Source organism: Budorcas taxicolor, chromosome 3 (genome assembly GCF_023091745.1).
Source record: "Budorcas taxicolor isolate Tak-1 chromosome 3, Takin1.1, whole genome shotgun sequence".
Lineage (NCBI taxonomy): Eukaryota > Metazoa > Chordata > Mammalia > Artiodactyla > Bovidae > Budorcas > Budorcas taxicolor.
The window spans coordinates 62,297,605-62,313,426 of record NC_068912.1 but is presented as its reverse complement, the minus strand read 5'-3'; the positions used below and the strand labels follow the sequence as shown (position 1 = coordinate 62,313,426).

Here is a 15,822-nt window from a genome sequence, read left to right as displayed (position 1 = left end):
CTTCCTTAGCAGATGCTTCTTGCAAATGGGCGTTTCTTCTATGGCTTGCATTAAGGGCATCACTGTGAGTTGGAATATAGGAGTTGCTCAGAATGTTAGTCTGGTGTCCTCAGTTCAAAAAATGCTCTACCCTCAGAGAAAAGATTCTTCAAATGGTTCTTCCATAAGGGAAAAATAGCTCAAAAAGTGTATAGACAGTGTTTTCTGTGAGAATTCAGTTCAGATGCATCTTTTTAAATTAGAATAACATAAGGATAACAAGATTATGGTTTTTATGAGGCACGAAGTTAGACCACATAATTAATAAAAAAGATTCATGACTTGCAGAATAATCGCATAGCATTTTGTTTTCCGAGAGTTATCCCTTTGTTGACCATTAACACTATGTATTTCCCTGTCCTCCAGCGTTAATGTGTCAGTTCAGTTCATATTATTAAGATACTGCTCACTTTTGCTTTTTCATCCCCCTTTTACACAAAACATTTCTATATACTTGTTTATAAACTTTGTAAGTTGCATGAGGAAAATTACTGTAAAATAAAAGTAATAAAAAGTGCATTTAACTGAAAAACAGTTTGATGAGGAAAGAATGTACTAAAAGTTGTGAAAGATTTCTTACTGAAAGAATTCATTTTGGGTAAAGAACAGCAGTGCTTTCTTGCCTCTTGATATATATATATATATATATATATATATATATTATAAAGAGAACATATAGAATGTAGTCATTTTAATAAAAAATGAAAAATTCCTGAGTCAGTTTTAAATACTTCAACAAAAAGATGTATTTTTTGACTTAACTTTTGCATAGATTGTACATTTTTAAAAGCCACACCACCAAAAGTCTAATGAATTTGTTTCTGTGCTTTCATTTGATTACATAGGAATTCTGTGAACATTAGCTGCTGTGCTGTAATAAAAGTGAGGTCTGTAAAAGAAGAAATTTATTAGCTGTCAATTAGACTAGGGATGAATTTCTTTTATATGCAGAGTTATAATATTGAATAAATGACATCTCATGATACATCTTAGGAGACAGAAAAAATATTTATGGCATAATTTTCCTGTTTGTCAAAATCACATCTAAACCAAGGGTGTTATCTTTAAGGTGAATTTAAAATAGCAAAAACAACAACAAAAATCTGGTTTACTCATTTTTGCCCTCTAAAACTCCTTTTAGTTGCATGTTCTTTTGCATTATTTCAAACTCTAATCCTCTGAGCGGGCAATTAACAGACCAGAAAAGCCATTTGTGGAAAAGAAGAGCCATAAGGGTGAAAATATTTCTTCACGGAATGATCTTTAAGAAGTAAATAATTACAAAAGGCTAAGATTTTGGATGACCAATCTAAATCTGAGGATAATTAGAAGGAATAGAGTATGAAAATCAAAATGCTTGAAATGTACAACAATTCTCATATCATAACAAGACTAATTAAATATTTAGAAACCAAAAATCCCCTCACAATTTGAGGAAAAATAACCCATGACAAAAGGGTCTGTAACTTTGCAGATAATTAGCAAGGGTTATAGAAAGGAAAACGTCATAGATTGGCTCCAAGGCTCTACAAGGTCATGTCTTATTATGCTGTGTCTTTTCTATGGTCTGGTAACAAGTTTCTTGCTAATTTAATCTAACTAGGTCATCCCATAGTGATTTCCCATTTCCCTTGTTAAAAAAGTGTGATAGTTTCTGCAAGTACAAACTATAGAAGGTTAACATTTTTATAAATAATTGCTCTTAATTGATACAGGTTTTAATAATTTTTTAAATTATTAAAAGCAGAGGTCTTGAAAATTTGGACTCAGAAGCAGTATGTCTAAAGTACTTCAAATATTTATAGTTTTTATGCTCACTTAAATTATCTTGTTCTTTTCATTAAATAGTTAGACCTGGTGACCCTGTGAATGAACCAGTCTCAGTGGCATGCTTTGTAAATAAATATTTCTTATTTTGCTATTAAAAGCAAGTACATTTTTGTTGAATGTGCATTTCTACAAACAAGAGATTTTGTACTGGATTAATAAGGCTCTGAGTCCAGCTAATTTGCATTAAACTGACCCCAAGGTCCAGTAAAAACTGCAAGGAATTTCAAAGGTTCCTAAAACATAGAGAGTTGTTTTTAGAAAATCAGCATTGCCATTTCAAAAACCTTATTTTAGTAATTAATGTGGAATTTTTGAGGGGTTGTTTTTGAGTTTCTGAGATGCAAATTTAACTATAAATATTAAAGAATGCATACCTTGTGGTTTTAATTCCTAATACAGAATGATTATGGAAGGTATCAGTTTCATGTTATCCCTGTTTTTAACACAGTAAAAACTAGAATGACAACCTTCTGGACATAATTCTACACAGGATTTTATATCAAGCTTTTGTTGATTTTCTGTAGGTTACCTGATACTGTTTTCATTTTCTATTATTACATATTTGTTACATATGATAAACTTTTTCAAATAGGTTTATATTTAAAATTGATAGGCCAGAAAAATAATTTGTAGTTTTGCATATAGTTATTTAAATAATAAATTGACTTTTTCTATACTTTTTTTCAAATACAGTTGCAAAGATTGAATCATAGTCACAATTTTTAAAAAATTAGGACTATATTTCAAGTTTTTGGAAATACCAGTATATAGGAAAAGGAATAGAATAAAATTATATTATTTTTCCAAATTATGTATCCATGCAGGTATCAGTATTCAAATATATTTTCATAGAGATTAGGGTAGCAACTTCATTTCAATATTCAGTTTCATTTCAAAGATTTTAGAACACTTTAGAAAGCACAATATATAATTCTTTGAGTGTAGCATCCTAACATGCCTAAAGAATTAAATACTATATGATGGATAGAAATCTTCTACAATACACAAATTATTAAATAAATTATGAGAACATAGTTATGTGACAAATGGGAACATTACTTTAGAAGACTTCTTTTTTATCATATTAATTACACATCATTTAGCTTCCTAATGTTATGTTTATATAGCAATTAGTTAGGCTCACAAATCATCATTAATAAATATTTAAAGAAAGCAGGACCCACTTTCCTTAGCTGCTCAGAATGGAAGTTTAGGTGATAAAAGAGCATTTCATTATACAGTTTAAAAAAAGGCTTGATTTAACATTCAGCTCAGTTTCCCTCTTTTATCTGTGGGCATCATTGTAATCTTATATTTTGGATCATAACCTTTTTATCCCCTCACTTTATTTGATTGCTTTGTTTGAGAAAACTTATTTGGGAACTGAACTATTCATGTTTTAAGGTTATCTGCTATGTGTGTAAAAAATATACTGTAAATATGGACTCAGAAAGACAGGGTCCCAGTGCCTAGAGTACTGCATTCCTTGATCATTTGGAATTGTTAATGCATGCAAAAGTTATTTGGAAGATAAAAGGTACTTTTTCCTCCACCCTTTAAATTAGATCTGTCTCCTTAGTGTTGTATTATTGGCTTTTGTGATACAAAACTCTATCCAAATTGACAGAATTCTCTGAGAAGCAAGGACAGCTGATTGAAGCAGAATTAGATGTTTGATATTTATTTTCTAATAACTTTATTTACAAGCAGCAGTAATCAGATTAACCACTCATCATTATTCATTCAAAAGCAACTACTGAATTGTTATTATGTGCCAGGCATGTAATCACCTCCAGTAAAAATGTATAGCTTGACAGTGACCTTTTTTCTTTACTTTCATTTTACTTTTCTGTCCTCTCTAGTAACGTTTGTAAATTTTAAAAATTTGTGTGCTTGAAGATAATAAAATTTACTTATTGACATATAATTTTTTTGGTAATTGAGACTCAAGAATGAATATCATTTTTAGTCTGTTAATTAGGGAATGGGTTTATAGTATCAACTGTAGGCATTCTGTCTAGTTAGAAAAGTGCAGATTCCCCATTTGGATGTGGTTTGAACTCTTCCAAAGTACCCCTGTGAATGTGGTGTTTACATTTGGCTCTTTGAAAAGAAATATCATCACATGTTACCCTTGTACCTTGAAAGCATTTATTTCATCCCCGGAAGGTATCTCAAGAAAGAAACAGACTTGTTATTACTCGTATTTTATAATTGAATTAAAAAATAACAGATGCCACTAAGAGACTGAAATTATTGGAGCAATCTACACTACACATACATTCTCAATAAAGAATTGGTCTAATTCTAGAGGGTGACTCCAAATTTCAGCAAACACTAATTTTTAGTTTCTGTCATGATACACTGATCTTTTCTATTGAATGCTGGAGTATTTGTTCAAGTTGGTAGATTTTGCATTTTTAATCTTCCTTAGAACTGTGGTGAATAATAGCCCCTGGCAGGAGATAATGAAATTTTCTTAATTTATATTTTCAAGCAGAAGCTTCAATGGAAAATGGCATCGTATGGCTTGGAGACATAGCTCTAGAGCAAGTTTCAGGGGAGATGCAGTAATAATGCAGTGCCATCGAAACGGGAGTGATGGAACAGTGAAGAAGTAATTTAAGGAAGAAAAGAGAATGTACCAAAGCTTTATTGTAGCATATCTAATGATCTGGGGAAGATTCCCAGTGGTTTTTGGAGCATGACTGGAGAGACTAATGTTATCTTGCCAAAACAGAAGCCCCTGCTTAATCAGCAGAACAAGACTATTGATTAAAACACCTCTCACAATAGGTTACACATGGAATCTCATCTCCATACTTTGCACTTGGCAAAGTATAATAATGATTAGAAGATAATCAAAAGAAGAGTAAAAGCAATTTGTTGGGCATTGTACAATTCAAAATTAGAGTTGGAAAGGAAACAAATTTGCTGACTACTTCAGCCTGTTTTTAAAGCCATACACAGGAAGTCATATGGGAAATACAGGGAATGCTCTGGAAGAACAAAAGATGTTCTGTACCTTTAAGGTTTGCAAGTCTATGTCCAGTTAATATAAAGGAGTTCTTAGCCTTATTATTGATATTTTTGTTGTTATTGGTAATTCATATTTGTTGAGGGATTCTGCAAAGGGTTTGCTTACATTATCCTATTTAACCTTAATGACAAACTTCTAAAGGAGGTATTATGGTTTACAGATAAGAAAGCTAAGGTTGAAAGGTTTAGTACATTGCTTATGGACTCAGGTTAAGTAAGCAGCAGGGCTGAAACTAAAACCTCACATCTATTTTATTCTAAAGCTTCTGCTTTTAAGCACTAATCTCCCCAATTAGCAAATAATTTTGCTTCTGAAGAGAGTCAAATGATATGGTATGCTGATGATTTTTATATACTTTATTCTCAGATTATAATACGTAATGTGTGCACTGTTCCTTCTTTCATTTACAGTTTTAAAAGATTAAGGAAAGCAGCATATTAATAGTTTGTTTGCATTATTGATGTTTCATTAGAGATGAAGCACTACTGTCCGCAAAATAAAAAGATAATGTTTCTTCAAAATACCACTGTTAATCTGTGCTGATAATTTCTAAGTAATTTCCGTATACTAGTATGTAAATTAATGATAATACATATTTATAAAAGACATTTTTATCAATTACACATTTTTCTTGGCAACATTTATCTTAATTTCAAAAAATACTATAGATATCTTAGAATTTAATTTTGAAACCTAAGAACATTGACTACCTCTAAAAAATAAAATAGACTTTTAATACTTTGAACTTCTTACCATCTGCTAATTGTGATGGTTAAAAGATACTCTAGATATTCCTGAAAGTATTTTTCTCTTACATACTGTGCACAAACCTAGACAATATCAGTGACTTTAAATATCATACTCTTAAGTTTTCCTAATAAGCAGGTATACTGGTACTCCATTGTACATGGAAAGTAAATTCTAATAGACCATTAAGCTCTAAAACTTTTTGTTTTATTTTTTTCAGCTTTTGAGATATACATTTAGCTTTATTTTTGAATATAATTTTTCCCACTAGAGTAGAAAGACAGGAATAATTTTCTAAATAATTTTTAAAATTCAGATGTTTTTACTCCATTTAAAGCAGCTCTATGGCCTTTAAAGCAGGATTTTGGATTTTCTGTGTGGTGGGTTTTATGATTAAAATGTAAATTTTATGAATATTAGTATCAGAAATAATTATATTCTGGTATCTCAACTTGATCATATTACCAAGTATTTATTATTAAATTTATTTTACTTACATATGGAATTCTAAGATGAGTGTTACATTATTTATATATTTTCGGTTTGAAAATTAGAGGAAGAAATATCTAATATGATAGAAAGTTGTAACCTAAAATAATGTATAGAAATAATACATAGGTGATTTTTTTAATGGTGCTTTAAAACCAGTGATGTGTGTAGCCTTTTACCTATACATGCCAACTCTGGGAAATTTTTGGAATGCCATTAGAACATTAAACATGATTATATGCTTAGAATTTGAGATTGAGTATATATGTAATTTTACATTTACTTATTCGATGATGTTAAATCATAAATTATATCCAAGAAATTGCTTAAAGGTAAATTTTTGTAAGGACTGCCTTTATGTCCCTTGAGTTCTTTCTAAAAACAATAAATAATGTGTTTTCCCGTAGTTGAGCTACTTTATTAAAATGTGTTTGAATAGATAAGTCAGAGGTTAAATATAGAAAAATTTGCAGTGGTTTCATTGGGTTTTGATTTGATTTGTTACTTTTAATGACATCTTGTGTCTACAAAACATAACATATTTTTACAGGTTACCAAAACTTTTATTTCTAGGTGTATTTAGTGTTATATATTGTCATTAGCTAGGAAAAGATTACATTTTCCCTCTGTTGTTGAAAATGGGCTCAACATGTGATATATACATGTACTTAGAATTTCTACTTACTGAGACCTCTCAGGTTAGGAATCAAGGGATCCTTGATTCTTATGATCAAAATTAGCAACAGAAGATATGTTAACATTGTAAACTGTACCATGTACTTGCTACATAAATCATATTCATCACTAAAGGCTTTTCTGTGTCACTTGTATTTTATTAAGATTTATAGAGCAAAAGCATGTGTTCCCATATATAATCTAGTCTTTACTAAGGTACCTAAACCTGCCTCTAACCCAGTGGTCCCCATAAATCAGAATCATCAGTGGAGCTAGTTAAAGCAGATTGCTGGGTACTAGCCTCCAGAGTTTCTGAGCCTGTTAGTCTTTAGTGGGACCTGAGAATGAATTTCTAACAAGATCCCAGTTGATGCTCCTTGTCTAACAACCACATTTTGAGAACCAGTACTTTAACTGTCCTAACTCATTGTGTATCCTTACAAACATCTAATAAAATAAGTTCGATTATTTATAAGCTGAAGTGTTTCTTTATGAGAACAGTATTTCCATTTCCTTCAAGTCATAATTAAAGTCCACCTATTTAAAAAACCCAGTTTATCTTCTTCTGCCTTGTTCTTATTCATACTGAGTTTTTATGTTTCACATTTAAGAAAAGTATAAATTTTTAACAGAATGAGTCCCCATGGTATTACTAAATATACTGATACTTTCATTGTTCATATAGCTATACCTTTATGATAAATCTTTTTCTCTGGCGGAAGAGAGAGAAACTTGAGCCTGGAAATGTTCTTAGGGCTGAGAATGCAAACAGCTGAATGCCTTTCCTTTCTGGGCTTAGTTGTGACTTTTTATTTTCATTTGAATGAAAACTTGAAGCTGAGCAGTTGATGGGAATTTACTTTGCCTCTGTGGCTAACTAATTGCTTTCTTTTCCCCTGTCTTCTTAAATAATAGCAGTTTGTAGTTTTACAGCCTTACTAATAGCATAATGGTGAAGGAATTTTTGGATTTTTCTTAGTGCTAACAGCTCACATAGGGTATTTCTTTTTCCCTTGTTCCCTTACACTTTTTGTATTTGGAAACTTAAGACTACTTGCTTCATTCATAAAAGAATGGACATAGTCTATATTTTTCTTTCCATCATTTGGTCCTCTAAGATTTTAGGTTTCTTTCTCATCAATCAAGATACTGATATGCAAATATGATATTCTTGCACCTTTGAGTTCCTCTTCTTGCTGACCCTTTACTATTTTAGTACCCATATTCCTTTTTTTTTTCTCAAGATTATTTTCGTACACTTCTGATATGTAAAACAAACCTTTTGACATCTTAGGAGGCTGTGAATTCTAGAACTCTATATAACTGTATTTGTAGGAACTCCACTAAATTTCTTAACCTTTTCAATTTTACTTAAACACTTAGCCCTAAAATTAGTACTTTTTCCTCTCTTGTGCAATGTGATTATTAAGCAAAATAAAAATTATGTGATTGATATAAATTATTATAATTGCTTGTGACATTAATTTGAACTTGTAATTGTGGTCAAATGACTAATGCAGTGTTATTCAGAAAAAGTAAATATGAGCAATTATTTTTCATTTTATGGTATTTATCATCTTTTAAACAAATTAATAGAAGCAAGACTACTTATCTCTTATATACTTCCTGCAAACATATTGTGACATTGTTATTTTATCAGATTTCTATCATGAATATATTTTAAATAAATATTAAGACCATTTTTATAAATATTAAAACATGGCAGAGCTTTGTTGAGTGGCTGGCTATAACATGTATATAGATGGGGTATATAAAAGGGGTATCTAACCCACAGGAGTTTAGATTTCTTTGTTTTTGAAAAGTTGGAGGGTGAGATAAAGGGAGGATCTTTGTTGGTATGAATAAGTACAAGCAAGGAAATTAAAGATTTTAGTTTTTGATGGGAACTAGGTTAGTGGTTGAGAATTCCTGAGATCAAGAAACTTTAAAAGAAGTGATGAACGCTTATGAAATTAAGAAGAAAATGAACCAGTTGAAATAATAGACATTGATCTATTGAGAAATCTTAAATCCATTTGTGATTTAAAATTTTAGGATATCAAAATTTTCCATGAGTCACATTAAAATAATTCATTTACACTAAATGGAGAAGCACTGGCAAATTTCTTTAAATGACTGAGCCATTTAAGAGAAGTACTGAATAAAGGGATTTGTGCATTAGTTTAATATTTGTTTAAGTGATTTTAGTTATAATTTACTTAATAGTTAAAGCATCCACTTGAAGTTCATTTTATTATACCTTGACCTATAAAATTTGCATAATTGATCCTATAGAAGTTTTCAGGTCTTGCTGCTCTGCAGGGAAAATCAACCTGGTTTGAGCTGAAGTGGCTCTAAGGTTCATGACTTAGATACCTACTCCTCTCTGACACAGTTCTCCTTCCCCTTAATTGAATTAGTTGTGCTAAAAACCAGACTTTCATTCTTCATTTGCCATTCTGTAGTCTGCTACTGCTGAGTCACTTCAGTCGTGTCTGACTCTGTGTGACCCCATAGACGGCAGCCCACCAGGCTCCCCCGTCCCTGGGATTCTCCAGGCAAGAACACTGGACTGGGTTGCCATTTCCTTCTCCAATGCATGAAAGTGAAAAGTCACAGTGAAGTTGCTCAGTCGTGACTGACTCTTAGCGACCCCATGGACTGCAGCCCACCAGGCTCCTCCGTCCATGGGATTTTCCAGGCAAGAGTACTGGAGTGGGGTGCCATTGCCTTTTCCAATTCTGTAGTCTAGTAATGCACTATGGAATGTCTCACACTCAACTTTATAAGTAATTTTTGTTAAAATGCTATTGTTCTGCTTGCTTTGTCTTCCTAATTTATATACTGACAGAAAATATGGTAAGAACCCTGCAAACATTCCATTGGGTTGTAATCAAGTCAAATTTAAAAGAAATTAAATTTAAATTAAATTTAAAAGAAATAGTTCTTGCCTTTATATAGCTTATAACAAGATCATTGGGACAAATCCATAGAACTTAAATAAATAATCATCTTGCCTAGAATTCTAACTTAATTCTAATAGTCTCAATGACAATGAATCATTGACAACACAAAATAAGAAAATACTGCCAATAGGAATAAATAGGGCATTCCAAGCCTCATGTTAGTGACATTCTTTTCAATGTTGTATTTCAGTGAGTACTAATATAGAAAGAGTGACTGTATAGTCATATGTTGAAAATATAAGTATACTGATCTGTGAAAATAGTGAGTATAACGCAATGCTTAGACACTCAGTATGTACCAGGCACTATGCTAAGTGCTTTCAATGCATTCTATCGTATAGGTAGGCCAAAAGCATGGAAGGTGTAATCTATTGGCTTGGTATCTGATATTCAAGAGTATATTAGTATCTGTAATAGAACACAACACAGAAACCTGATTTAGAGAATAAACTTAAAAACCTGGCTCTTCCTTTGTTTTAATATGTTTTCAAAATTTATTTCCACATTGTTCAATTTATGACTCCATGTTTTGTTCAGTTCCATTCTTCTAGTTCAATATCGTTTTTAAGTGCAATTTTCATTCTTAAATATAGTAGGAAACCAAGTAAGTTTTATTTTCAGTACATGTTGAACATGTCAAAAACTTCAATTAAAATGTATACTAAAATAACAGAAAACTATCAGTGATTTTCTTTTTATTTCTAGTTAAAATTCATTGTGACTCATGATACAGAGGTATGACAGCATAAATAAAATAGGACTTTTTGTAACTCTTTACAGTAAGCTATTATCAGTTGAATTTTTAAAAGTTATGGTACTAGTTGCCTAAAGACAATATGGATCAGCTCTCTATTATATTTTTTATTGAGTAAACAAATACATTATTGTTACACAAGTTTAATTTGTTTTGTTTTCCAGGTGCAACAATCGAACACAGTGTATAGTAGTTACTGGGTCAGATGTATTTCCTGATCCATGTCCCGGAACATACAAATATCTTGAGGTCCAGTATGAATGTGTCCCTTACAGTAAGTATGAAGTTTATATTTTTCACTTTCTACAGCATTTCTCATTGATGCTGAAAGAGGACCCATGTGAAAGAAGCATATGTTTATGGCCTACAAAACTATTATGCATGCAGAGCACTAACAGACTTGGGCCTCCAATTAGCTTCATGAAGTGTGGAAGGAAGCCATAGTGTGAAGCTGGCCAAGTGTCTGTCTGTGTTCTTAAGTGTTTGGCTTTTAAGGCTAGTGTTTTTCCAGAAAACAAACTTGAATTAGCTATTCAATAGGCCTGATAGAAATCTGTACTTTTGCCCAATACCAGTTGCTGACAAATTGGTTTGGCTCACAGTTTTCTAAAGAAGGAACTGACTTCAGTTTTAATAGTAAGCTACTTGAATGGCTACCTGCTGTTGTGGTAACTTTAATGCCTGGTAAAAGCTACCACTGCAGTTAACTGAAGCAAGTGCTTTCCTTTGTCCCTTGTTCTTAAGGGAGCAGTCCTTTACCAGATTCGGTGATAAAATCTTAACCAAGAAGAAAAAAAGAAATAGATGTAACAAGTATGTAACACAAATTTTTAATTTCTCAACATCCATTTTTAGTAATATCCTTTAGCAGGATATTTAAAATTTAATTGGAAACTTCATAAGTAGGCTTCAGCTAATAGTGTAATTTTGTGTAGTTTTCCTCCTAACCTCAGAATTCATACTTAGAAATTGTATTCTGCATTTTCAGTAGGAAAAAGCACTTTAGATGATTAAAAAGATTAAATATATTTTGTTTGGTATTGTTCTTATCACCTTTACTTTTTAAATTAAAAAATATATATTTATGTGTCATGTCACCTTAATTCATAGGCATTTGAGTTAAGAATTCTTTAGCAGAAATTTGATTGATTTACTTTAGGAGGACTTCCCTTCTTAAAAAAACGATGGACTCTAATAGTTAAATTGCTTTTTCCAGAACCTGAAAAACTAGATTTCTATGCTTAAACTATCAATATTTCTGAAAACAAAGGGCCAATTTTAGATAACTATAGTATGTCCAATATGGTAGTGATACATTCTTACACATCCCGTGAAGGCGCTGTCTCTCTTCTCTGCCCGCAGTTTTGATAAATTGCCTTTGTGTGGAGAATCAGTTAAAGGCCAAACACAGATTATCTTTTCTTTTCATTCCTGCTCTGTGTTCCTGTGTTACCATGAAATGGATGCTTTTTATGTTTTCAGTATTTTCTATACCATTTGTAGGATTGGAAGCCTACTGAGTGCACTGATCTTTATATCATTTCTCTTGTGTGTAGTGTTGGTGGCTCACATAATCATTCTCCTGTGCCACTAGAGGAACATTGTATTCTTTGGAGCTAACCAAAATTTTGTTCCATAAAGTCACTTTCGCGTGAATTTAGCATGGTCTTTGTCCTCAAGTTAGAAAAGGAATACAGCATCCATTCCCACACAGTGGAATCAGTCAGAACTGCCAAGAATTGTCTCTCTGGAGCCAGTTCCTGTAACCTAGTCTATAGATCAAGAACAGTGTTAAGAAAATATTATTTTCAGACTTTTAAGTTATTTCCTGTGCTTTTTAAGAAAGGAAAGTGTGGATATCTTCTGGAACATCTAACTTTCAAAATTTTACTTTTTCAGTTCTCCAGAAGTGTTGTACATTGTGCACCAAACTTGCAAATAGCTATTCTCAAGAGAAGTATTTGTTCTTTTTAGTGTTTGTCCTTAAAAAAAAAAAAAAAGACAGTAATCAATTTGCTGTTACCTTTCTAGATATTTGCATGAAGCAGAAATAAGTCTATGGCTTTGTAGAAACTACTCCTTGCTAAAGAATAGAAGTAATTCTACTTCCTATATACCGTACAGTGGTGACACACTATAAATTCTAGGACTTTCACTGCCAATGATCTTTTTAGATAGTTTTGGTCTTATTTTGGGTCTGTGTTATCTCCTCAATCTCTTTTCCCCATTTTCCTCTCCTTTTTTTCCTCATGCTTCTGTCTGTTATAATCATCTCTCATACTTGCTTTTATTTTAATCTCCTAGCTTTCACTTTTCCCTTGTTTTCATAGTGTTTTAGTATGTTGTAATGTTTGCATACTCCTTTTACCCTTTGCTTAGTTGATAAAACTGTCACCAACAAATAGCATTTATTATGTGTCTGTTATCATCTGGCTTTATGCCACTGTCTATCCTGAGCAAATGCCTCAGGAACATATCCACCCCAAACTATTTTCTCTTAGTTTAAAAACAAAAATTCAGAAAATTTCCATGATCTCTGAAAATTTTATAATAAATTTATGCAACAGAGTCCATTATACATGCTGTAGTTGTTTTACTTTGTATGTATATAGACAGACACATGCATTTTATTTGATTAGTAATTGAATGAATATGTGTTTAAAACAAGTCATAAGGGTCCTATGGATAAAGGAGAATAATCAAATCAGAATTTCCATGTCCCATAGGCATGATTTGGTTTTGATTTTTGAACCTTCTTATTTCAAATTATCATTGTTTTAAAAATTATACCATAAATTTAGCTATGTTTTATTTCATGAGTAAAAAACCTTTTACTATTGATATATCATTAATGAATAAACATAAGATTATTCAGAATAAAATAGTGTGTCACTTCGGATACAGAGTATGTAGGTTTTGTTTGGGTCGACTTCTTGTCTTCAAAACTATGTCCTCCACTGATGTTAGTGAGTCATGTGTTTATGTTTGTTCTATAGCATAGTAAATGTATTGTTATGAATTAATTCCTACAGCCTCTTAAGACAAGTTACAGTATATATTTGTGATAAAAATACTAATTTCATTAATTTTATTGTATTTTTATGGGTTGATGAAATTTTGACTAATTTGACAGAGCTATATATCCTTTAGGTTATAAAAATCATAATGTGAGGCCTTTTGTTTTAAATATCCATATTTTTTGCACTTTATCAATCATGAAAAGTTTTAACTTATTTTTACTTTTACATTTGGATGTTACTTCTCAGTTTTCATTAAAATTGTATATTTTATATATAATATATATCCATTTTATTTTTTTTATAAATGATACCAGTTAAATCATAAATGAAGTCTTACCTATTTAATATTTTGCATAGTAACTGCACTGTCGATTTAGTGTATCAAATAATAAAACTAACTCAGCCATTTTCAATTAATGGAAAACAAAATATACTTTCTACATCCTTTATTGAACTTGTTTTAATTTCTGTTTTAAATGCATAACATATTTTTAAATTTATTATTTCCATTCTTTGCATTAATTGATTTATTTGAGTAAAATCATCCTTTCCTAAAAGGAAAGAATATAGCTGTATATAGAGTTAGTCTGAGCAGACTCACCACTAATGATTTCTTTTATCCTTATTTTACCACCACGCCCCTTCCATTATTGATTCTAAGCAGGTATAATATTGCTCTTCACTGAGCAGTAATTTTAGGACTAGTGGTTAATAAAGAAAAGAATTGTTCCACGGCAGTAACACTGAATTTCATTTTTACTGGATGTAGTCAGATTTACTCATCAATAAAGCAAGTATGTTTCCTGAAAGTGGTTAAATAGACCAAGTTGGATTGGGGCAAGGTCTCTTAATGTGGAAGGTTTCCTGTGACAAAACTCATTTTTCCCTAAGTATTTCAGGAGGTCAGTATTTAATCTTGATGAATTATTGCAATTTAAGAAAAATTAATCAAGCTAAGGCATCTTAATGAAATGTGCAACTACAGTATCTTTGAGTACCCATTTGGAGTTATAGTATTGGCACACCCTAATGCATTTTAATAAGGGAAGGGGGGAATCACATACATTAATCTGATCACTTTATGAAATTCAGGCAACATACTTCAAAGCCTACATACAATCTAAACTAATATTTTATAGTTCATAATTATTTAAATATTGTTTACCAGCAAGGATATTCTATTGCATACTTCCTAACTGCATAATCTATTTCTTTAAATATCTTGAAGGGAGGATTTTTTTTCTCCTGTAACTCTACTAATCAGGTTTGTTTTATGAAAGCATTTACCTTTCATAGGGTCTGTGGAAATCAAGGTATTTGCTTTGAATGCTCAGTATGATTGTTGCATGCTGGCTTGCTTTTGTGTAAATTGATGATGGTAGACAATGTCATAATAAGCTAACCATAATTCTTTCTTCCTTTTTCTCCTTGCCTACTGTGCTTGCTTTTTCCTTGTATGTATTTTGCTTACTTTTTTTAAAAATAGATTTTGTATTACAAGTTTGGGAAATGTGATGTAGAGAATTTAATGAGAATTTTATAATATAAAGTAAATATATGTGTAAATAAGTAAAGTTACTAATTATAGTGGGGAGGAAAAGTATATTATCTTACCCCACCCTTCAATATAACTATTGGGATAAAGGGGGAGGCTTATATATTCCTGAAAAGGAGGCTAATTTTTTATAGTTAAGATGGTTTTTTTCTAGAAGCAGAAAATTTAATAAAAAAAATTGAAACATACTGAGCTGCATAATTATATATTTCTTCTTACGTATGTAACTTTGAAAAATGTAAAAATATCAGTATTCATTACATTTGACCTGAGCTTCAAAATTGAATTGCCATTTTATAAGCATATATCCTTGTTGTTATGTTTACCTAATTTTAGTCAGCTTAATAATGAGTTCACATGATAAGATAAATGGAAATAACACATCTATGCATGCAGTTGTGTCTGTAGCATACCTATTTAAAATAAAACTTAGTAAGACTGCTGAGTGACTTTGGAAAGGCAAGAGTCTGTATACCACACATTAGTGAAGAGTTTCATTATTTATTCAGGTACACTAAGTGAAACAACATGCCAACATATTTGTATTGCCTCCTTAAGCTACTAAAATGATTGATCCATGTTCTTTTATGTAACTTTAGTATCTTTCTCCTGCTAGGTTTTCCTGTTGTGTGTTTCTCTTTATCCAAAGTAGTGCAGCTCTTATTCTTCCTATGTTTAGCATCTATTACAAATTCAGTCTTAGACTA

At 31.3% G+C, this 15,822-nt stretch overlaps 1 protein-coding gene across 1 annotated transcript in view; it reads left to right on the top strand.

Moving 5' to 3' along the window:
• Positions 1–15,822, top strand: part of ADGRL2 (adhesion G protein-coupled receptor L2) — a 168,833-nt gene that overhangs the window by 101,768 nt on the left and 51,243 nt on the right. The window contains exon 3 of the mRNA XM_052637548.1: positions 10,705–10,814. Within this exon, the coding sequence (XP_052493508.1) occupies positions 10,705–10,814 (110 nt within the window). The remainder of the gene's footprint in view (positions 1–10,704; positions 10,815–15,822) is intronic.